Source organism: Lithobates pipiens, unplaced genomic scaffold (genome assembly GCF_037356315.1).
Source record: "Lithobates pipiens isolate NorthernLeopardFrog02 unplaced genomic scaffold, aLitPip1_a1.2 Scaffold_13, whole genome shotgun sequence".
In the NCBI taxonomy this organism is placed as follows: domain Eukaryota; kingdom Metazoa; phylum Chordata; class Amphibia; order Anura; family Ranidae; genus Lithobates; species Lithobates pipiens.
This window is the reverse complement of record NW_027507718.1, coordinates 22803716-22826941: the sequence shown is the minus strand read 5'-3', so window position 1 is coordinate 22826941 and position 23226 is coordinate 22803716. Positions and strand designations below refer to the sequence as shown.

The following is a 23226-nucleotide window of genomic DNA, read 5'->3' as shown; positions in this document are numbered from 1 at the left end:
AAAACATTAAAGCCCATCCCCACTTTTTCCTTTTCATTTTAGTAAGAGTAAGGAAGAGTTAGAATGTTTGTGAAGTTTTTACTGGCATATGGCCTCCTATTACGAAGATTTTCACTTACATCCACCCGTCAGACAACATGTTAGAAATTGTGCACAGACAGCAATAAAAACACAAAAAGTGTTAACCCGTCCACACCATACAAAAAAAGGAATATTTTTATTGTTGTCACACTTGTGAATGCACCCTGCCCACAATTACCTGCAAGAACCCCACTGGGGTTTCCACAATCATCTACATGTAGGCAGCCCCATTAAAAGCAATGGAAGGCTTCCGACTCTCACAACTAGTTGTGCCCATTCACATGTAATCGCTTCTGCTGCCATCACATGTGAGTGATCAGGCAGTTGGTGTCCAGGGCTGATCACTTGCATGAGAGATTAAATGTGATCAGGCATAATTAAATGTAAAATCCGGTAGCCTCCCATGGCCTCTTAACCTGATGGGGCTGCCTCCTTGCAGATCATTGCATGTAACATCCGGCAGCCTCCCATTGCCTCTCAACCTGATGGGGCTGCCTCCTTGCAGATCATTGCATGTAACATCCGGCAGCCTCTCATTGCCTCTCAACCTGATGGGGCTGCCTCCCTGCAGATCATTGCATGTAACATCCGGCAGCCTCCCATTGCCTCTCAACCTGATGGGGCTGCCTCCTTGCAGATCATTGTATGTAACATCCGGCAGCCTCCCATTGCCTCTCAACCTGATGGGGCTGCCTCCTTGCAGATCATTGCATGTAACATCCGGCAGCCTCTCATTGCCTCTCAACCTGATGGGGCTGCCTCCCTGCAGATCATTGCATGTAACATCCGGCAGCCTCCCATTGCCTCTCAACCTGATGGGGCTGCCTCCTTGCAGATCATTGTATGTAACATCCGGCAGCCTCTCATTGCCTCTCAACCTGATAGGGCTGCCTCCTTGCAGATCATTGTATGTAACATCCGGCAGCCTCTCATTGCCTCTCAACCTGATGGGGCTGCTTCCTTGCAGATCATTGCATGTAACATCCGGCAGCCTCCCATTGCCTTTCAACCTGATGGGGCTGCCTCCTTGCAGATCATTGCATGTAACATCCGGAAGCCTCTCATTGCCTCTCAACCTGATGGGGCTGCCTCCCTGCAGATCATTGCATGTAACATCCGGCAGCCTCCCATTGCCTCTCAACCTGATGGGGCTGCCTCCTTGCAGATCATTGTATGTAACATCCGGCAGCCTCTCATTGCCTCTCAACCTGATGGGGCTGCCTCCTTGCAGATCATTGCATGTAACATCTAGCAGCCTTCCATTGCCTCTCAACCTGATGGGGCTGCCTCCTTGCAGATCATTGCATGTAAAATCGAGTAGCCTTCCATTGCCTCTCAACCTGATGGGGCTGCCTCCTTGCAGATCATTGTATGTAACATCCGGCAGCCTCTCATTGCCTCTCAACCTGATGGGGCTGCCTCCTTGCAGATCATTGCATGTAACATCTAGCAGCCTTCCATTGCCTCTCAACCTGATGGGGCTGCCTCCTTGCAGATCATTGCATGTAAAATCGAGTAGCCTTCCATTGCCTCTCAACCTGATGGGGCGGCCTCCTTGCAGATCATTGCATGTAACATCCAGCAGCCTCCCATTGCCTTTCAACCTGATGGGGCTGCCTCCTTGCAGATCATTGCAGGAACCCCAGCAAGTGAAAAATGCACCCTAATAGTTTCCGCTAACTTCTCAGTTTGTCTGACACATGTCATATAGACAAGAAGTGAAGTGAATTCCCCCAAGTAAAAAACTCAACTGTGCCTCTTACCTTCTTAGCCGCAATCCAAAACGAAAAAAAAAAAAAGGATTGGAAGGAGTTGTTTCTACATTTAAAGTAGAAGTCCAGTCAAATCCTAACTATATACTATACTATACTTATTTACTATACTTAAACCTGCCCCCCCCCCCCCCCATTCTAAGCCTATTCAAACTACCCTGTTAAGGAAAGATGTCTATACTTACCTATTTTGGGGGTGCTCTGGTCCAGTCAATGGTCGGCTTCCAGCGATGGCCTCCTCTTCACTGAAGCTGGTCGCTAAAGAGATTATGTGACCAGATCAGAGCGCCCTCAGCATAGATAAATATATACAGTACATGTTTCCTTTACAGGTTAGTTAGCAGTGGCGGCCCGTCCATAAGGGGGCAGGAGCCCCGGCCCACTAATCAATGCGCCTGGCCCCTAATCTACTTGCAGGGCCACAGGTCACATGGATTCCAATGGGGTTTTCTTTTTTTTTCCGAAGCACATGATTAGAGCCGGAGGCTCTAATTGGCTTCAATCTCAGCAGCACTGGCAGACAGTGACTCAGTCCAGATGACATCTTTCAGATCATAGAAAACTTTAATCCGAAACTTGTGTATATTGTATATCCTAACAATAAAGAAATATAAACAGAAAAGAGGGGCTGTCAAAGATGACTAACAGGTGTATATCCAAAACTGTAAAATGATCATCTTTTATTACATAATCATTAAAAATATCTAACAAAATTGTATAAAATAGTACAATAAAAACAAATCAATGGATGCTTGATCCTTGGCTGTCTACTTGTTTTGAGGATTATCCACTTCTTCAGGACTAGTTCTTCTACCTCTAGACAGAATAAGCACTTCTCCCTTGCAGTGCAGGGGAAGGGCCTACCACAAGGGTTAACTTTTAATCCCCCTGGAGTTCCATCTCGTCGATTTTATAATGAATGTTATTTATCAAGCATTAAAATATACAGTTCCCTAGCACAATTCTTCAGACTTCCTTATATTTAGAAACCTAAATGCTGAAATATTTGCACGATTGTGATGGCTGTAAACAGAGATGATAATTTTGCAGACAACTGCAATAGATTTATTAAAATGTTTGTAACCGTTTTTAGTTTTTTTTACCTGGACTAGAGACATATTTAATACATGTTTAAGGGAACACCCTTTACATAACAGTGATATTTATGAACCAACCTGTAATCTTAGAAAAAAATAAATATACAAAAAAATTCATATATTTACAAGGAATATATATACAAAAAAAATCATATATTTACAAGGAATATATATACAAAAAAAAATTCATATATTTACAAGAAGGATTGGAAAACTGTAATCTTACTGTAAATTCATCTCATACTCTATTTCAAAGCTTCTGTTTTACACAACCTTGCTGTGTGAGTCAGAAAATCTTCCTCAATGCCCATGAGATTTAGATATTAAAAGGAAAATTCCTTTTAAATATGTACAGTGCAAAGGCATTTATAGAGTGTGGTAGCAACTGTATATGTAGTATCCAACATTGTACAATATGTTACACATGTGTTTTCAAAATAATTTATATTTTATAATACAATTAATCCTAAAAAGCAAACATTTATTTTATTGCAGCTTACCAGTTCTTAGATATGATGGTTGTATTATTTTTCTTTTTTAGGCTTTCTTTATTCTATTTTCATCTGGCAACCTAGCCACCAAGCTCTCCAGCAGAATATATCAGTTTACAGGGAAAAGACAAACTATTTACCATAAAGTTTTTTTTTATTATCTTAATGCATTCTATGCATTAAGATAAAAAGCCTTCTGTGTGCAGCAGCCCCCCTCAGCCCCCCCCCCCCCCCTCTAATACTTAACCTGGACTTCTGTCCAGCTATCTCCACAATTTCTTGTCTGCCCAGGACTCTCCCTCCTGATTGGCTAAGACACAGCAGTGGCGCCATTGGCTCCCACTGTTGTTAATCAAAGTCAGTAAGCCAATCAGGAGAGAAACGGGGCGGGCCGAACCACAGCTCTGTGTCTGAATGGGCACACCGAGCTGCAGCTGTGGGAGCATTCAACGGGAGGGAGGGGCCAGGAGCACTGAAGTGGCCCTCAAGAGGAGGATCCGGGCTGCTCTGTGAAAATCTACTGCAATAAAGCAGGTAAGTATAACATGTTTGTTATATTTATAGGAAAAAAAACAAGACTTTACAATCACTTTAAAATGATTTATTCATGGAAAACTGTTATCCCAAAAGGAAAAAAACTGATGCTGTAACTATAAAAATGTGAGCTGGAGTTTGGCTTCAATTTGTTTAGTTTATTTAAATCTGCTCATTCCTCCAGAGTGGTGTGTCACTAATACAGGAGATATGTTACTGGCCAGATCACCAGGTGAAAACAGAGGGGAAAAAAGCAGAAGAAAACAAAACTGATGTAGCCACCACATCTAATGATTAGTAAGCTGCAATATAATCCATTTTTGGTTTACGGGTTTAATATCGCTTTAAGAGTAGTAGCATGCTTACTAGCAATATTTTTGACCTTTCCGAAATGTTTACAACAGAGCAGAGCAGATCTACCAAATTACCAAAGTAATATTATTTATTAAAAAAAATCACTGATAGAAGTTTGAATACAAATGGTTCAAGCTGCTGACTCTGCGCCAAGGCTCCATTCACACTAGGAGATCTGAATTGCAGGCGGAATCGATGCGATTCTGCCCAAGACTCCAAATTACGGCAAAATGCAGAATGCCTTTGCAATGCGATTACCAAATTTTTTTGTTTAATACTTTTTATTGGAACATGAAAAGGTAAAAGATAAACATTAAACATATACTATGCAATTTTACATGTAAAGTGAAATAGTTTACCTGAGCAATTTATAACATCCAGAGGTCAAATGCAAAAGGTAATGGGTTTTATGCTTATGAGAGAACCATCATCCGTATGACATTACCTAATTGTGGTGTGATTTTGCTGCGATAAATCACACTGCAATTGCGGCAAAATCGCAATGCGCGAAGCTTGTCGGCCAAAAGGAGCAGGAGCTTCTTTTTGGGTAACAGCATCACACTTTGCGATTTGCCGCGATTGCAGCACGATTTATCATGCCCTACCATTGGGGTGCTATTAAAATGTAATGGCATTGCAAACGTGTCCTGCGTTTTTCTACGATTTGGAATCGGGGTGATTCCCCCCATGATTCAAATCGCCTAGGTGCAAATGGAGCCTTATAGTCAATCTGCTCTGTCACATGCACATCTGATGATAAAGTACATACTGATAAAAGGAGACATAAGATGATCTACTGAGTCTGTTACTGTTACTGTTCCTGCAGTGTCTAGTCATGGGCTAATGTGTGATCAAGCCGTATTGATTAACCTCCCTGGCGGTACGATTATTTCGGATTTTAGGTGCTAAAAGCGGTACCATTATTTTGCATGAAAATTTGGTGTTTTATATTGTAGTCCTGCAATTCTTAGGAATTACTCACTTAAATCTGTCCAAACCAGAGTCTAGCAGACATCCCGGGTATAATAAAGTTTGAAAAATTTAATCATAAATTATAATATAATAAATAATTATAAATAATTGTACCAAATAATAATATAACAATAATAAAAATTATTCAATAATGTAATCAAATAAAAAACACTGAAATTTGCTCAGTTTTAGAATTGTCACTGTCATTACTTTTCAGTATTTGATGACAGATCTCCCCACAAATCGCTATCGCTCAATTCTGCGAGTGATTACAATTTATTATCGCTGTTTTCTAGATGGTCTAAAACCATTTTTGATGTAAAAGGACAGTTTTGGTTGCTATGGACAATCTCCAGTTTCCAGGCATAAAGAACAGTTTTTATTACATAAAACTGCATGCAGGACACTGGGCAGACCACTAGGGACAACGGGGATGTGAAATATTTACATACAGCAATGTAATCTGTAAGATTACATTATACTGTATGTTTACTGTTTGTTTCACTTTTTGAATTTGGCGCCGATCTCCGTCCCCGTGCATCGCAACGCTCGCAGGGCACGGAGATCGGCGATGTGATGCATCGAGCGAGACACGGCTCGCTCGTACAGCGGGGAGACAACGCTGGATCCGAGGGAGAAGGTAAGTAAACCTCCTCCTGGATCCAGCGATGCAGTCCCGAGTCTGGCTCGGGGATACCGCTTTTGGTATGAAAATTCCACCCCGAGCCAGACTCGGGAATACCGCCAGGGGGGTTAAAGCAGTATTAAACCCAAAAACAAACATTTCTTACATCACAGCTTACCAATTCTTAGATCTGATGGCTGCATTTGCTTTTTTCTATGCTTTCTTTCCTTTATTTTCACCTGGTCATCTGTTGTTTTTCAAAAGAACAAGCTTTGATACAGAATGTATCAGTTAAAGAGATGAGACAAACCATTTAACACTGGCAGGGATGCTTACATTGATCAGTTTTTATTATTAACCACTTTCAGACCGGACCAATTTGCTGGTCAAAGACCAGACCACTTTTTGCGATTCGGCACTGCGTCGATTTAACTGACAATTGCGCGGTCGTGCGACGTGGCTCCCAAACAAAATTAACGTCCTTTTTTTCCCACAAATAGAGCTTTCTTTTGGTGGTATTTGATCACCCCTGCGGTTTTTATTTTTTGCGCTATAAACAAAAATAGAGCGATAATTTTGAAAAAAACGCATTATTTTTTACTTTTTGTAATAATAAATATCCCCCAAAAATATATAAAAAAACATTTTTTTCCCTCAGTTTAGGCCGATACGTATTCTTCTACATATTTTTGGTAAAAAAAATCGCAATAAGCGATTATTGATTGGTTTGCGCAAAAGTTATAGCGTTTACAAAATAGGGATAGTTTTATAGCATTTTTATTAATAATTAGTAATTAGTAATTAGTAATGGCGGCGATCTGCGATTTTTATTGTGACTGCGACATTGTGGGGGACCCATCGGACACTTTTGACACATTTTTGGGACCATTGTCATTTATACAGTAATCACTGCTATATAAATGCAGTGATTCCTGTGTAAATGACACTCGCAGTGAAAGGGTTAACCAGTGGGTGGCAGTGTAGGGGTTAAGTGTTCCTAGGGGTGTGTTACTAACTGTGGGGGGGTTGGGCTTTCATTTAGTGTACACTGATCTCTGCTCCAATCACATGGAGCAGAGATCAGCGTCACTAGTTGCTAGGCAGAATGGAAAAATTTTGTTTATACAGCATTTCCTCCATTCGGCCGCTCCGTGAGACGATTGCGGGGATGCCCGCGGCGATCGAGTCCGCGGGTCCCGCGACCGGACTCACGGGGGTCCCGACCGGCGCGCTCCCGATGGCACGGCGGCAACGAATATTGGACGTACATGTACGCCAATATGCCTGCCCGTGCCATTCTGTCGACGTACATCGTCGTGCGCTGGTCGGGAAGTGGTTAATGTAAAACCTTTATCTCAAAATGAAAAAAAAACTGTTGGTTGTATCTGCTTATAAAGTATTAGCTTGAGTTTGGCCTCAATTTATTAGTGTATTTAAATCTGCTAGTACATCTAACACTCCCCACCCTCCAGTCTGACAATGCTGCTGTCCAAAGGTGCCCCTGTGCTTCTTCATCCAGAGTGGAGGCACTCTAATACAGGTGGTGTTTTACTGGCCAGTTTACCAGATGTAAAAGAGAGGGGAAAAGCCTAAAAAAAAACAAAAAACAGAGACATTAGATTTTCTTTTAATCTAGTGATTGGCAAACTGCAATATATAAAATATATGCAATATATAAAATTTGGGGTTCTGGTTTTAACTTGCGGTAGAGTAAAGCAAGGTTACCAATTAGTCTGTGCTGCCTAATAGGTGTGTGTAAATACCAGGACTGGTTAAAAACAGATACAAATCTTCTTGCAAGTAAAATAGTTCATAAAAATGTATTCCAACTGTTTATTTATTTGTGTGCCTGGAGCTCAGCTTCACTTAGTACATGCATATACTTTGAGCGTAATTAGTTTTTTTTTGTGTTCATGTACTGTATATCAATGCTGAACTTCGATATTTTGATTTTGTACAAAATAAAATTAAAAACAACTATTCAAGTCTGAGTTTGGAACATTGAAAAAAAGCTGCGTTTTTTTTTATTACATGATTTATGCAACATTTGTACAGGTTTAATGAAAATTGAATTATAATATATTTTATTAAATAAGAAATTCTTTTAGCTGCCGTAGTATTAGGCAGTAAAAACTATTTTTACATGAAATATTAGTGCGCTGGTGTGACTTAATATATATGTTTTTGTGCAGATTTGAGAATTTCTGTTACAAGCTTTGTCCGGATAAAACATACAGCAGAGATTCAATAATGAGCTGCGTTTCATGTGCAACATCATGTTTGAGCTGCACTGAAGATGAATGTCTGTATTGTGATGAAGGCTTCTTTCTGAAAGGTAGGTGGACCATCAGACCCTTCGGCCTTGGTCTACATCTAGTTCCATGAACAGCAGATATGAGCTCAAGAAAATATGAAATTAGACTGTACAATCCAGGCTACATAGTTGACACTCTTTTTTTTTCTTTCTAGGGCATAATAAATACTCTCTGCCTTATCATAACATGCAGAACTATAAAGAGACAAAAGTTGTGAAAACCTAACTGGACTATAATTATTATGATGTACAATAAGTTTATGCAAAACTGCTAGGGTTTTATTTGCAGGAGGTTTGTTGAATCCTGCTTGAAGTTCACAAAAGCCGCAGCATTGAAGCCCATTGAAGTCAATTAATTGCAAAACTTGATACTAAATCCTGTAAAAATTTTTTAAAGCAAATAGGCCAGGTATTTCCAAAAAAAGCATGGGGAGTTGGACACTGTCATTTGACAAAGCAAAAATATCTACAAATAATATACAGAAAGGAGAGAGCCCTTTCACACTGAGGCACTTTTCAAGCTCTTTGGCGCTAAAAAAGCACCGGAAAAGCTCACGAAAACCTATTTCCATTAAAACCAAATAATGCTTTCACACTGGGGTGGTGCACTAGCGGGGAGGTGAAAAAACTTCGGAGCATATTTTCGAACGCTAAAAAAAACCCTCAAAAGCCCATCTCCATTGAAATGAATGGGAAGCGACTCGAACGCGCCTCGAAAGCACCTCAAAATGGTTCTTGAAGCAGTTTTTGAGCCACGTGACCTTAAAAAAAGTGCATCGATAACGCCTCCAAAGCGCCTCAAAAGTGCTCAGCGTTTTACGGGCAGTTTTCAAGTGCCTCAGTGTAAAAGGGCTCAGAGGGTCTTTCATTTAATGCAACTTGGAGGGCAATATGGGAATAACATTATTCCTTTAAATGAAATGCTTGGAAGATGCCTTTATGTGGTTAAAGAAGGTTACGTTTTTGTTGGACGGCATCACTGATACCATATTTTGGCATCACATTCACATGTAGTATTTTAGATAGATTTTTTAACTTTACATTTAGCTCAGCTTTAGCTCACTGCATTATCCTAAAAGTTTAATAAAATGTTAAAACCAGGTGCACAAAAACAGTTTAAAACCACAGCGCCACATTCCCCAAACTCCCCTCCATCCCTGTATCTCCAATTCCCAAATAATGCAACATATAGGGGCTGATTTACTAAAGGCAGATAGTCTGTGCACTTTAGACATGTGCATTTCGAATTTGGGGCCACATATCTCAGGGTCACTTATAGCTAGAAACACCAAATTTTGTATGCAAACACAATAGAACTAGCACTACAACCCCAAATTTGGGGTTTATTGCACTAAGTGACCCAGAGATACATGGCCCTAAAGTCGGGTCGCAAAATCTTTTCGAATCCGGTTGAAATAGTTTTGAATGTGGTTGAAATAATTTCAAATCATGGTGAAATCATTTCGAATCCGGTAGAAATATTTTCGAATTTGGTAGAAATATTTTCGAATTTGGTAGAAATATTTTCGAATGTAACCAATTTTTCGAATTCGATAGAAAACTAAATGAAATCTGAAAACGAATTCAATGAATATAACTAAACGAAATTAATTAACGAATTGAAACGAAACGAAACTAAACAAATTTTTTCCTTTTGCACATGTCTAGTACACTTTCCAAAGTGCAGTTGCACTCTGAAAAAGTCATTGCTCCAGAGCTTATTGAGTGAGCAGAAGATCTGCTGACTTCCATCATACACTCAAGTGCGAGCAAAAATGCCGCTTTTTATCTTCCTTACACGTGATTGGGTTTTCTGCTCATTTACTAAGCTCTGCGCAATGTGAAAAATAAAATAACAAAATAAATGTGAAACTCACATATATAGTTTCATTACACACAGAGTGATCTATTTCAAGCATTTCTTTCTTTTAATTTTGATGATTATGGCTTACAGCTAGTGAAAACCCCAAATTGAGTATCTCAGAAAATTAGAATACTATATAAGACCAATAAAAAAAAAGGATTTTTAATACAGAAATGTTGGCTTACTGAAAAGTTTCTCTGTGTACAGTATAGAATGCACTCAATACTTGGTTGGAGCTCCTTTTGCATGACTTGCTGCATCAATGCGGCGTGGCATAGAAGCGATCAGCCCTTGGCACTGCTGAGGTGTTACGATTGCTTTGCCTTTTGCTTTGGCCTTCAGTTTGTTGGGTCTGGTGTCTCTCATCTTCCTTTTGACAATATCCCACAGATTCTCTGTGGGGTTTAGGTTAGGCAAGTTTGCTGGCCAATCAAGTACAGTGATACCATGATCATTAAACCAGGTATTGGTACTTTTGGCAGTGTGGGCTGGAAAATGAAATCAGCATCTCCATAAAGCTGGTCAGCAGAGGGCAGCATGAAGTGCTCTAGAATTTCCTGGTAGAGGGCCGTGCTAAATTTTGGACTTGATAAAACACAGTGGACACACTCCAGCAGATGACTGACCACTAACTGTGGAAACTTCACACTGGACCTCATGCAACTTGGATTCTGTGACTTTCCACTCTTCCTCCGGACTCTGGGACCTTGATTTCCAAATGAAATGCAAAACTTTCCACAGTCCGTGATGATCTTGTTAGCGGGTAATAGGCTTTACTATAGAAGCGATCTGAGCAGCTCTACCCCCTCCCACCCCGTTCCCAGGCTCTTCAGAATGATTGAGGAGCCTGGGAGTGCTGCATCCTATTGGTCTGGCTGCTCACAGGGGAAAGGCAGATACATCTGTACCTGCACCCCTTCTGTGAGGAATGAAACTGAAAGTGGAGAAGATTTTTTCATTTCTGGTTTCAGTTTGCTTACAAGGCGTTACCGGCTTGTAAAACAACTGATGAAACCGATTTTGGTTTGAATAGATGCTTTTGAAGGCAGAGGAGAGATCTGGAATCTAATAGACCCCAGATCTCCCAGTAAAGAGTACCTATCACTGCCCATGCTATCACATAAAAAAAATGCAATGACACCCATTTTATTCTCTAGGGCTTTTGCTTTCATAAAATATATAGTGTTTGAGGGTTCTAAGTAATTTTCTCGAAAATAAATTGCAAATTTTTACATGCATGAGAGAAATGTCAGGCTTGGCCCAGGAGTGAAGTAGTTAAACTATTCAAACAAACACTGACAAATGGCTGCTCAAAACCCACCCTTTTAGAATAGGGGAGCTGGTATATTGGTCCCTTCCTGACCCTTATAAGCTAGTTGACGTAAGTTCAAAGGCCAGGAAGTGCATTCTAGTTTGTTGGTTACAGTGATGGAGAAATCCTGCCTTCAGGATCTTCGGTCTTCACTGGCCAAATGTGCATCTAATCTTTTGCTATAGCTGCCCTTGTTTAGCCAATGATTGACTATCCAATGAACAGTGGACACATTCCTTTCAAATCATGCGTGTTTACAATACAATTTACTGGTTTCAGAAATACATATTTAATACACTATATTACCAAAAGTAATGGCATCCCAGTCTTAGCTTTTAGGGGTTAATGTTGAGTTGGCCCACCCTTTTCAGCTATAACAGCTTCATCTCTTCTGGAAAGGCTGTCCACAAGGTTTAGGATTGTGTCTATTGGAATGTTTAATCATTCTTCCAGAAGCGCATTTGTGAGGTCAGGCACTGAGTTGGACGAGAAGGCCTGGCTCGCAGTCTTCACTCTAATTCATCCCAAAGGTGTTCTATCGTGTTGAGGTCAGGACTCTGTGCAGGCCAGTCAAGTTCCTGCACCTCAAACTTTCTCATTCATGTCTTTGCTTTGTGTACTGGTGTGCAGTCATGTTGGAACAGGAAGGGGCCATCCCCAAACTATTCCCACAAAGTTGGGGGCATGAAATTGTCCAAAATATCTTGGTATGCTGACGAGTTCCCTTCACTGAAAGTAAGGGGCCAAGCCCAACCCCTGCAAAACAACCCCACACCATAACCCCCTCCACCAAATGATTTGGACCAGTGTACAAAGCAAGGTCCATAAATACACGGAGGAGTCAGTTTTGGGTGGAGGAACTTGACTGGCCTGCGCAGAGTCCTGATCCCAACCCGATAGAACACCTTTGGGATAAATTAGAGTGGAGATTGGAAGCCAGGCTTTCTCGTCCACAACAGTGCCAGACCTCACAAATGCATTTCTGGAAGAATGGTCAAACATTTGCATAGACACGCTCCTAAACCTTGTGGACAGCCTTCCCAGAAGAGATGAAGTTGTTATAGCTGCAAAGGGTGGGCCAACTCAATATTGAACCCTACGGATTAAAGCCTCGTACACGTGATTGGACTTTCCGACGGGAAATGTTCGATGACAGGCTGTTGGCGGAAAATCCGACCATGTGTATACTCCATTGGACAATTTTTGTCAGATTTTCCGTGGACAAATGTTGGCTAGCAGGTTTTACATTTTTTTCTTTGGGCAAGTTACCACAACACCATTATCCCATAGTTTTTAAGATCAAAGATACAACTATTTTGGTGTCCCTTGTCAATTTTACATTTTTCTATTTTTTTTAAATGTATCTGCCTACTCCCAAACTGTCATTTGAAGTAAAAACGCATAGCCAAAAAGTGCATTCTATGCATCCAAAAATATACCAAATTAAATCATTATTCAACCAAAAAAAAATGTCAAAGCAATAACTCCAAGGCCAATATTAAATAACACGTTATCTCCTCTGATTCCGCAACATGTCTGGTTGACGAACGGCCGTTCAGAAATAAACTGAAAAGTGTGAAATGAAAAGTGCGAATCAACACTCACCAAACTGTTTGGGCCACAGTTTTGTTGGCCAACAATCCAATCGTGTGTACGAGGCTTAAGACTGGGATGCCATTAAAGTTCATGTGCGTGTAAAGGAAAGTGCCCAATACTTTTAGTAATAATGCACAAATTAAAAACAAATTATAACACAACTTAAAAGTTTAATATCCACTATTTTTAAAAGTTAATCAAATAAAGATGCTACTAAACACTGTACAAAAAATGTAAAGTTTTTTTAGAAAGTATTATTTGGTACTGCAGTTTATGTTTCTTTCATTGAATTAGATGTGTGTTTTGTCCACCATTGATTAGTCAATGATTCATTATTATCTGTTGTTAAAATCTAATGTGCAATTAAAGGTAAGTGACTGCTTCTACTACTACTACTTCTAAAAAGTAACATGTGAGTGAGTATAGGAAAGCCAAAATTGATTAGGGAAAATAGTAATATTTCCAGTGGTTAGCACTTCTGCCTTTCAGCACTCGGATTCCGGGTTTAAATCCCAACCAGAAAACAACCTGCATGGTGTTTGTATGTTCCCCCTGTGCTTGTTTTTGTTTCCTCCCACACTCCAAAGCCATGCTGGTAGGTTAATTGGCTCCTGTCTAAACTGGCCCTAGTATGTGTGCATGTATGTAAGATAGAGACCTTAAATTGTAAGCTCCTTGAGGATGGAGGCTGATGTGAATATACAATATGTAAACCACTGCACAAACTGTCAGCACTATGAAAATGCCTGTAATAAATAAATACCTGCAATTAATACCTTGCATACAGAGATCATTTATATATTGCATGGTTTTCGTTGTAGATGGGTCTTGTGTAAGGGACTGTGGCCAAGGCTTCTACATTGATGATATAAACAGAGAATGTGACACTTGCTACAGAACATGTGAATCTTGTACTGGACCAGACTATGATGAGTGTGCAACTTGCAATGATGATTTTCAGTTGATCAATGACAAATGTGTGAATCCATCTACCGAAGAGCCACCACCAGGAAAATATTGGGATGGTATGTCACAACAATGTGTTCATTTATGTTGTGCTATGCATTGTTCGATCATATTCGAAAATAAGTAATTGAGCACTCTTCCACATTACTAATCATATGCAACCTCAGTTATATTAAACTAACGGGTTCCACCCTAAAGTGGAACTTCCGCTCATCGGAACCCTCCCCCCCTCCGGTGTCACAGTTGGCACGTTTCAGGGAGTAGGGGGGTGCAGATACCTGTCTAAGACAGGTATTTGCACCCACTTCCGGGCATAGACTCCCACGGGAGTCTATGCTGTTTCCTGTCTCGGCGCGCTGTCTGCTGGGACACACAAGGGTCCCAGAGACAGCGCGCACCATTCCTATTGCACTGTGTGACTCGCGCACGTGCAGTAGGAAACTGGGAAGTGAAGCCGCAATGCATCACTTCCTGATTCCCTCACTGAGAATGGCGGCGGCAGCAGCCGAGAGCCGACCAATCGATCGGTCTCAGCTGCTGACATCGCTGGACCCTGGGACAGGTAAGTTTGCATTTATTAAAAGTCAGCAGCTGTAGTATTTATAGCTGCTGGCTTTTAATATTTTTTTTGTAGGTGGAATCCCTCTTTAACAAGACCGCATAAATAAATTCCTGACATGACACAACACAGCATATTGACCAAGTACAACTGTATTGTTTGCCATTAAGATTGCATAAATTACTATAAAATGATACAGCCATTTGGTAAAATCGAAGTAACATTTCTTTACACATCAGTACCTACAAAAATCTCTGTGCCCTAAAGTTCCACTTAATGTGCTTCTGCACATAGATTTTTTTTAAATTGGAGGCCATAGTTTTTAATTTGTTGAAAAGAAAACATTCCCCTCTGGGTGATTGATGTATTTTGTAAGGATTTTGACAAACTTTGTTGAGATTCCTACCTTTTGTTATTCTGAAGGAGTATCAGAAAATAAAAGATTTTTTTTTTTTAGGAATATGGATTTTCTTGATACCACCATAGACACCACATACAACTTTTCTGTTAAGAACGTCCATAATTTTAATACAGAAATACTTAAAAAGATCCAATGCTTAGAGTATTACAAATGTGGATGCTAATAGAAGAGCATAGCTCCCAGCAGACTGAAACACAGGGGTTTATTTACGAAAGGCAAATCCACTTTGCACTGCAAGTACACTTGGAAGTGCAGTCGCTCTCAATCTAAGGGGATCTGAAATGAGGGGAAGCTCTGCTGATTTTATCATCCAATCATGTGCAAGCTAAAATGCTGTTTTTTATTTTCCTAGTATGTCCCCCTCGGATCTACAGCAACTTTACTTCCAAGTGCATGTTCAGTGCAAAGTGGATTTTCCTTTAGTAAATAACCCCCCACAGTTTCTATGTTTTAATATAGAGCCAAGATTGGAAACGTATCACAGGTATTTATTTAACAACACAGGGGAACATACTTACAGTCGGTATTTCTCAACACGTTTTACAGTAATGCCGCGTACACACGGGCGGACTGTATGGCGTACTTAGTCCGTCGAAACACATTTCAGCGGACAGTCCGCTCGTGTGTGGGCTTCAGCGGACTTTTTCAGCGTGCAGTCTGGCGTACTAAGAATTTCGGATTTTTCTAAATTCTGTCCGTCATACTTTGGTTTCAGCGGACAATCCGCTCGTCAGTATGCTAGTTCGACGGACTAAGAATGGCGCATGCCCAGAAAGGATTTACACGGCGGAAGGGTGCTTTGCTGTGTATTGGACTTCCTATTTCTAGTCCCGTTGTACGTGCTGTACACGTCATCACGCAAGCTTTCGACGGACTGTTTGTGCATCCGTGTGTGGTCAAGTCCGTTCAGTCGAAAGTACGACGGACTGTCCGTCGGATTGTATGATGGACTAAGTACGCCATACAGTCCGCTCGTGTGTACACGGCATAAGGAGGTTGGAGAGCAGAGGGTATCTACAATAAAAATAACACAGATAATATATATAAAAATAGCATCTAAACCATAAACAAGAATACAACATATGTTCTGGACTGCCAGAAGAGGGGTTCTAAATTTTACCCAGGGGTGGCAGACAGGCTAGACCAGGAGTGCGGAAAAAGGGGTCCACAACTCTCCCCCGGTGGACATGGCAGTGTTAACAGGGTAGGAACTTTAGGATTGTACATAATTAACAAGATGTAGGAAATTTCAAAAAGGGAGTGCAATCAGTCACTGCACACTCAAAATAGTTAAATCTACCTACCAAGATATAAGTTGAGTTGTAAAATGAATAAATGGTTGACAATGCAGCAGGGAAAAAACAAATAAAGAAGACAGCCACTTTAATCAAAAATGTTCAAAGGATGCAGCGTGCAGCTACAGCAAGTCATAGCATATTGGTTCAACGTGGCCTCAAGCTCAAAATTTGTAAAAATAAAGCAAAGGAAAAAAATGTAAATACATTTCTGTATTCAGTAAAGCTGGCAGAAAATATATGTATCAAAAATGGCTGAAAAACATGCCACCACGTGCTGCATATAGCCTTACAGTAGCATACAATGCCACCAAACATATGTCCACCACCATTTTTTACAGATGAGGCTTCTTTGACCCAAAATGCTATGACTTTCTGTATCCACATATTATCTGTGTGCTTTTTATTGTAGATACCCTCGGCTCCCCAACCTCCTGAAGAAGTGGTATATTACCAGGAAACATGTTGAGACATACTGGCTGTATGCGTAGTCCCCTGCATTGTTGTTAAATAAATACTTGTTTTTTAACAGAAACGTTGTATGTTATGTCTATGGTGTTACCAAGAAAATCCATATTCCGATAGATAGAATATATATATAGATTATATAAGATGTGATTTTAGGATGTGATACCTAAGTTTTTTCAGCTGCCACTGGTTTAACATTCCAAAGAAATAGCTGTTGATTTTTCTGTGTTAAAATGCAAATTAAGTGTTAATGGGAGTGAATTCTTTCATTATTGATTAGTTGCTGAACTTGCAGGGTTCCAATGAGGAAATTGTCAGGGTCTGAATCACTTTAGACGTGTTTACCCTTTTGGGAGTATCTCACCAAAAATGAAAGTGGAGTTACCTTTTAAGAGTTGAAGAACTCTGAGCATTATATAGTTAATAGTTACAGTATCTCACAAAAGTGAGTACACCCCTCACATTTTTGTAAATATTTTATTATATCTTTTCATGTGACAACACTATAGAAATTACACTTTGCTACAATGTAAAGTAGTGAGTGTACAGCTTGTATATCAGTGTAAATTTGCTGTCCCCTCAAAACAACTCAACACACAGCCATTAATGTCTAAACCACTGGCAACAAAAATGAGCACACCCCTAAGTGAAAATGTCCAAATTGGGCATAATTAGCCATTTTCTTCCCCGGTGACATGTGAGTCATTAGTGTTACAAGGTCTCAGGTGTGAATGGGGAGCAGGTGTGTTAAATGTGGTGTTATCGTTTTCACTCTCTCATACTGGTCACTGTAAGTTCAACATAGCACATCATGGCAAGGAACTCTCTGAGGATCTAAAAGAAGAACTGTTGCTGTACATAAAGGTGGCCTGGGCTATAAGAAGATTGCCAAGAACCTGAAACTGAGCTGCAGCACGGTGGCCAAGACCATACAGCAGATTAACAGGACAGGTTCCACTCAGAACAGGCCTTGCCATAGTCAACCAAAGAAGTTGAGTGCACATGCTCAGCGTCATATCCAGAGGTGGTCTTTGGGAAATAGACATATGAGTGCTGCCAGCATTGCTGCAGAGGTTGAAGGGGTGGGGGGGGGGGGGTCAGCTTGTCAGTGCTCTGACCATACGCCTCACGCTGCATCAAATTGGTCTGCATGGCTGTCATCCCAGAAGGAAGCCTCTTCTAAAGATGATGCACAAGAAAGCCCACAAACAGTTTGCTAAAGACAGGCAGACTAAGGACATGGATTACTAGAAGCATGTCCTGTGGTCTGATGAGACCACGATAAACTTATTTGGTTAAAATGCTGTCAAGCGTGTGTGATGGCAACCAGGTGAGGCGCACAAAGTCAAGTTTGTCTTGCCTACAGTCAAGCATGGTGGTGGGAATGTCATGGTCTGGGGCTGCATGAGTTCTGCCGGCACTGGGGAGCTACAGTTCATTGAGGGAACCATGAATGCCAACATGTACTGTGACATACTGAAACAGAGCATGATCCCCTCCCTTTGGAGAGTGGGCCGCAAGGCAGTATACCAACATGATAATGACCCCAAACACACCTCCAAGACGACCACTGCCTTGCTAAAGAAGCTGAGAGTAAAGATGGGCTGGACAACCATGTCTCCAGACCTAAACCCTATTGAGCATCAGTGGGACATCCTCAAACAGAAAGTGGAGGAGCGCAAGGTCTCTAACATCCACCAGCTCTGTGATGTCATCATGGAGGAGTGGAAGAGGACTCCAGTAGCAACCTGTGAAGCTCTGGTGAACTCCATGCCCAAGAAGGTTAAGGCAGTGCTGGAAAATAATGGTGGTTACACAAAATATTTACACTTTGGGCCCAATTTGGACATTTTCACTTAGGGGTGTACTCACTTTTGTTGCCAGCAGTTAAGACATTAATGGCTGTGTGTTGAGTTATTTTGAGGGGACAACAAATTTACACTGTTATACAAGCTGTACACTCACTACTTTACGTGGTAGCAAAGTGTCATTTCTTCGGTGTTGTCACATGAAAAGATGGAAAGGATAAATCATAAAAAAAAATGTGAGGGGTGTACTCACTTTTGTGAGATACTGTACATAATTTAAAATGTTTGTCTTCACCCTGACTGAATGCATATTTTCTATTAAAATTGATCAACAAAAAAAAGAATGTGTTTATTATTATTTCACATTCCTATAAAGTGATCCTTATATTTTGCATTTTTACACCAATAATTACTATATATATATATATTTATATATATATATAAAAATGCCACTAGCTGTGTTAGGTATTTATAAAATGTGATCTTGAGAGTTCTTACTTAACATTCAACGCAGAAATGATCCTGGAGACAATAAAACACCTAATCTCTGTTATATTTATATACACAACAAAAATAGCAGTGCCTGAAAAATAGAAAATCACCTTGTCAATAAAAGAAATTTACATCTTCACAGATAAAACTCACAAAATAATATTTTCAGATAATCTGGACCCCTGAGAACCTTGAGAGGTCTTAAAAGCTCACATACATTTACATCTCTAAAATTCATGTTCCATCACCATTATCATTCTCTGCTGCAGTGCCTCCTCTTGGGATAACGTTTCGATGTGTGTCAGACTCCGTTGCTAGAAACACTAATGCTGTTTAACCCATTGTAAGACACTTTTCAACGTGGAATCCCCTTTGGTGTCCATGGATATATTGAAATGTTAGATAGATCTTAAATCGTTTCAACGTTTGTTTTACAAAGAACTAGCCTTGTATCACCATATCTCTAAAGTCTTTGTAAGCTAAGTCCCCAACCCTAAATCCCATGTTGTAGTAAAATTAGCCCCCCACATACATCAAAATAATTTCCAGTACTAATTATGGAATAAAACAAATGATAATAATGGCCAAAGTAGAAACACAGATAGTGAAAATGTTGTTTATCTGAATAGTGAGCCAACCATGGCAGTAACAAAAGAAAAACAAACACAAATTAACTATGAAAGGGTTTAAAAAAGGATATGTAAAGGTTCGTTTTAAAACTTACATACTTACCTCCTCTGTGAAGTTGATTTTGCATAGAGTGGCCCTGAACCTCCTCTTCTGGGATCCCTCAGGGGCACTTCTGGCTCCTTCTCTTCTTGAGTGCCCCATTGGAGAGCCACTCTCCCTCGGGACACTCCTGTGTGCGGCTCCCGTGTCCTGCTGCTGCGTCCATTGACACAGACAGCAGAACTCCGGCCCACCCCTGGGTCATTGGATTTGAATGACAGCAGCAGGAGCCAATGGTTCCTGCTGCTATCAATCTATCCAATAAGGACCTGAGACATCGGCTGGAGCTGATGTGTTCATTTTCATCGCTGGAAAGACGGGGCTCAGGTAAGTAAAAGGGGGGCTCTGGGGGGCTGCTGCACTACAGAAGGTTTTTCACCTTAATGTATAGAATGCATTAAGGTGAAAAAAACTGAGGGTTTACAACCCCTTAAAATGGCAGTGCACTATGGCCAATAATAGGGGAATACATTAGCAGGGTGGTTCGTTAGTAATGGGCACGCAGAAGAATAAATTCTAGTAGGACAACAAACTGGCAATTGTGAGGCAAGGTGGGCAGCAAATGGGCAATCATGATACCATGCAGACAGCATAGGTAGAGACAGATTTTCTACTGAAGATAACTTTAATTATGCATGTCATAGAATTAAAATACTGTATTATTGGTGTAGTTTATAACATTTTGGAGTGCTGGCTAGTTACACTGCCCACGGTGATGAGTCGGGATTAGCACCTTGGACCGGGTGTGTCCATTTTTTGCCTGAAGCGGTGTGCGCACCCTTGTTCTGTTTCCTGGCTAGTTACATGGTTGAATAAAGACACCCGTCCTCTAGCTTAGATAGAGGGTACAAGAAGTGGAAGAAGTGGAAGTACAGAAAGTACTACAAGAAAGTAAAGTAAAGAAATTCAAATCATTTTAGCAATGCGTGTTTTATATCCTATGCGCCGCTTAAAGAGCAACTTCACCCTCCCATGCTCTAATTTTATTGTAGGTCTCCAATTACCTTATAGCCTGATTTAATATATTCACCTGCCCAGTAAATGAAGTGTTGTCCTGTTGTTATCTTCTCCTCCCCTGCCACACACCAGGTCCAACGCCACCATTTTACTCTCTAAAATCTTCAAGCACCAGCTGCCTCTTCCTAAATCTTGCATCCAGCCCCCTGATGATGCACTACCAGACTCACCCTCCTCCAGCCACTGAATGGAAACCAAAAGCCTCTTGGGATATGTGACATGGATATCCCAGGAGGCACTAGGAACAGATTATATGTCATTCTTGCCTTAGTGAGAATGGAGGCAGGGTGGAGCTTTAGATAGCAGAGTGGAGTAAAGGCTACAATGGTGCAGTAATTTTTCTGTGTAAAGGAACACTTTAATGTAGTGACTAGTTTACTTTAAAGTGGTAGTAAACTGGCAAAAAGAAACAATAAATAAACTGGTCTCCTGCAGGTTTATGCCATCATTTGCTAGTATGCACCACATACTAGCACATTATAACAAACTTACCCTTTAAACAAAGCTCTCCAGCAGCACACTGTCACCACTGCTAGGGCTTCCATTTTCACCCAGTCTTCCTTACAGATCTTCAGGCTCATGGGAGCAGGCATGTACTGACCATCGGGACTACCAGGAGTTTCCTGGCAGGGACGTCCCCAAGCTGTGTCAAAACGAGGGATGGAAACAGCAAAACATAACTTCACCCACAACCAGAGGCACGCTTCAATGGAGGAGTTGCCATCTAAAACGGCCGCAGCAGAATTTGCGCCCAACGTATGCATCAAAAATGCGTTTACAACAAAATTTTAACTTTTCTTAAAAAAGAAAAAAGGTGTAAGTTGCAACTTTTACACAGCCGTCTGCAAAATTTTGCGGGCAAAGCAAGCATCCGAAGATGCACTTACATCACTTTGTAGAATTTGTAAAAGTGTGAACGGACGACCAAGTCGCCGCCTTACACACTTGGGAAACAGACGCTTGATGTCGGAAAGCCGAGGAGGTCCCAATTACCCTGGTGGAATGGGCCGTGACAGGAAAGGGGGGCACCTGCCCCTTCAAGGTGTAAGCCTGGACCACGATCTGTCTGATCCACTGGGATATGGTGGCCGATGGGACCGTCAAACCTTTTTTCGGACTGGTCACTGAAACAAACAGAGAGTCTGACTTCCGGAAGGGAGGCGTAGCAGACAGATATACCCTCAGGGCCCGGACCACGTCCAGGGAACGTAGATCAACTTCTTTAGGATGTGTTGGCTTAGGACAAAGGGATGGTAATGCAATGTCCTCATTAAGATGAAAAGCCAAAACCATCTTTGGAAGAAAAGAGGGTCGCGGATGTAGCACCGCCTTATCCTTGTGGATAACCAGATAGGTCAACTTGCAAGACAAGGCCGCCAACTCAGAAACCCTCCTGGCAGATTTAATAGCCACTAAAAAGACAACTTTCTGGGAAAGAGTCAACATGGGAATTTCCCTGATGTTCTCAAACAGCGGTTTCTGAAGTGCCAATAGCACCAGGTTCAGATGCCCCGGAGGTAGGGGTGGTCGAAACGGAGGGACTACATGCTGAACCCCTTGCACAGAGGTGCTTACCAATGAGTGAGACGCCAAGGGGCATTAGAAAAAGACAGCCAAGGCTGATATCTGTCCCTTGATGGTGCTTAAGGCAAGTTTCTGATGGTCCTTTAGCAACTGGCTTTCAACAGCCATGCCGTTAAAACCAGTGACGGTAAAGCAGGATGGCGTATCGGACCTTGCGATAGGAGGTCTTCTCACAACGGCAACCACCAAGGAACATCCACCACCAGGTGTACTAGGTCAGTGTACCAAGGACGCCAAGGCCAATCTGGGGCAATCAGTTTGACTGAAATCCCCTCGGCCTCCACTCTACATAGCAGACGTGGTAACAGTTTGAGTGGAGGAAAGGCATAAATCAGCTGGTACTGCTGTCATGGAGCCACTAACACGTCTGATGCATCCGCCCAGGGGTCTCTTGTCCTGGACACAAACCTTTGCAGCCTTTTGAGTGAGCCAAGAGATCCACATCTGGTGTGCCCCACTTTAGACAAAGAAGCCTGAATACCTCCGGATGCAATGACCATTCTCCTGGGTCCAGCATCTGGCGACTTAGATAGTCTGCCTGCCAGTTTTCTACGCCCAGGATGTATATGGTCGACAGGGCTGGTACATGTCGTTCTGCCCACTGGAGGATTTGAGCGACCTCCCGTGCTGCGGCTGAGCTCCTTGTTCCTCCTTGATGGTCGTCATATGCCACCACCATGGCGTTGTCTGACTGGATCCTGATCGGACACCCCTGTAGCCTCGTTGACCATGGGGAGAGGCATAGACTGATCGCCCGAAGTTCAAGCACAATGATCGGCAACTGGGATTATTCCCGCGACCAGAGGCCCTGGGTCGACTGTACTCCCAGTACTCCACCCCAGCTGGTCAGGCTGGCGTCTGTTGTGATCACCGTC

At 41.5% G+C, this 23226-nt stretch overlaps 1 protein-coding gene across 1 annotated transcript in view; it reads left to right on the top strand.

Moving 5' to 3' along the window:
* Window positions 1-23226, top strand: part of PCSK5 (proprotein convertase subtilisin/kexin type 5) — a 628432-nt gene that overhangs the window by 563295 nt on the left and 41911 nt on the right. Inside the window, exons 26-27 of the mRNA XM_077474911.1 lie at window positions 8119-8261; window positions 13834-14037. Coding sequence (XP_077331037.1) covers window positions 8119-8261; window positions 13834-14037 — 347 coding nt within the window. The remainder of the gene's footprint in view (window positions 1-8118; window positions 8262-13833; window positions 14038-23226) is intronic.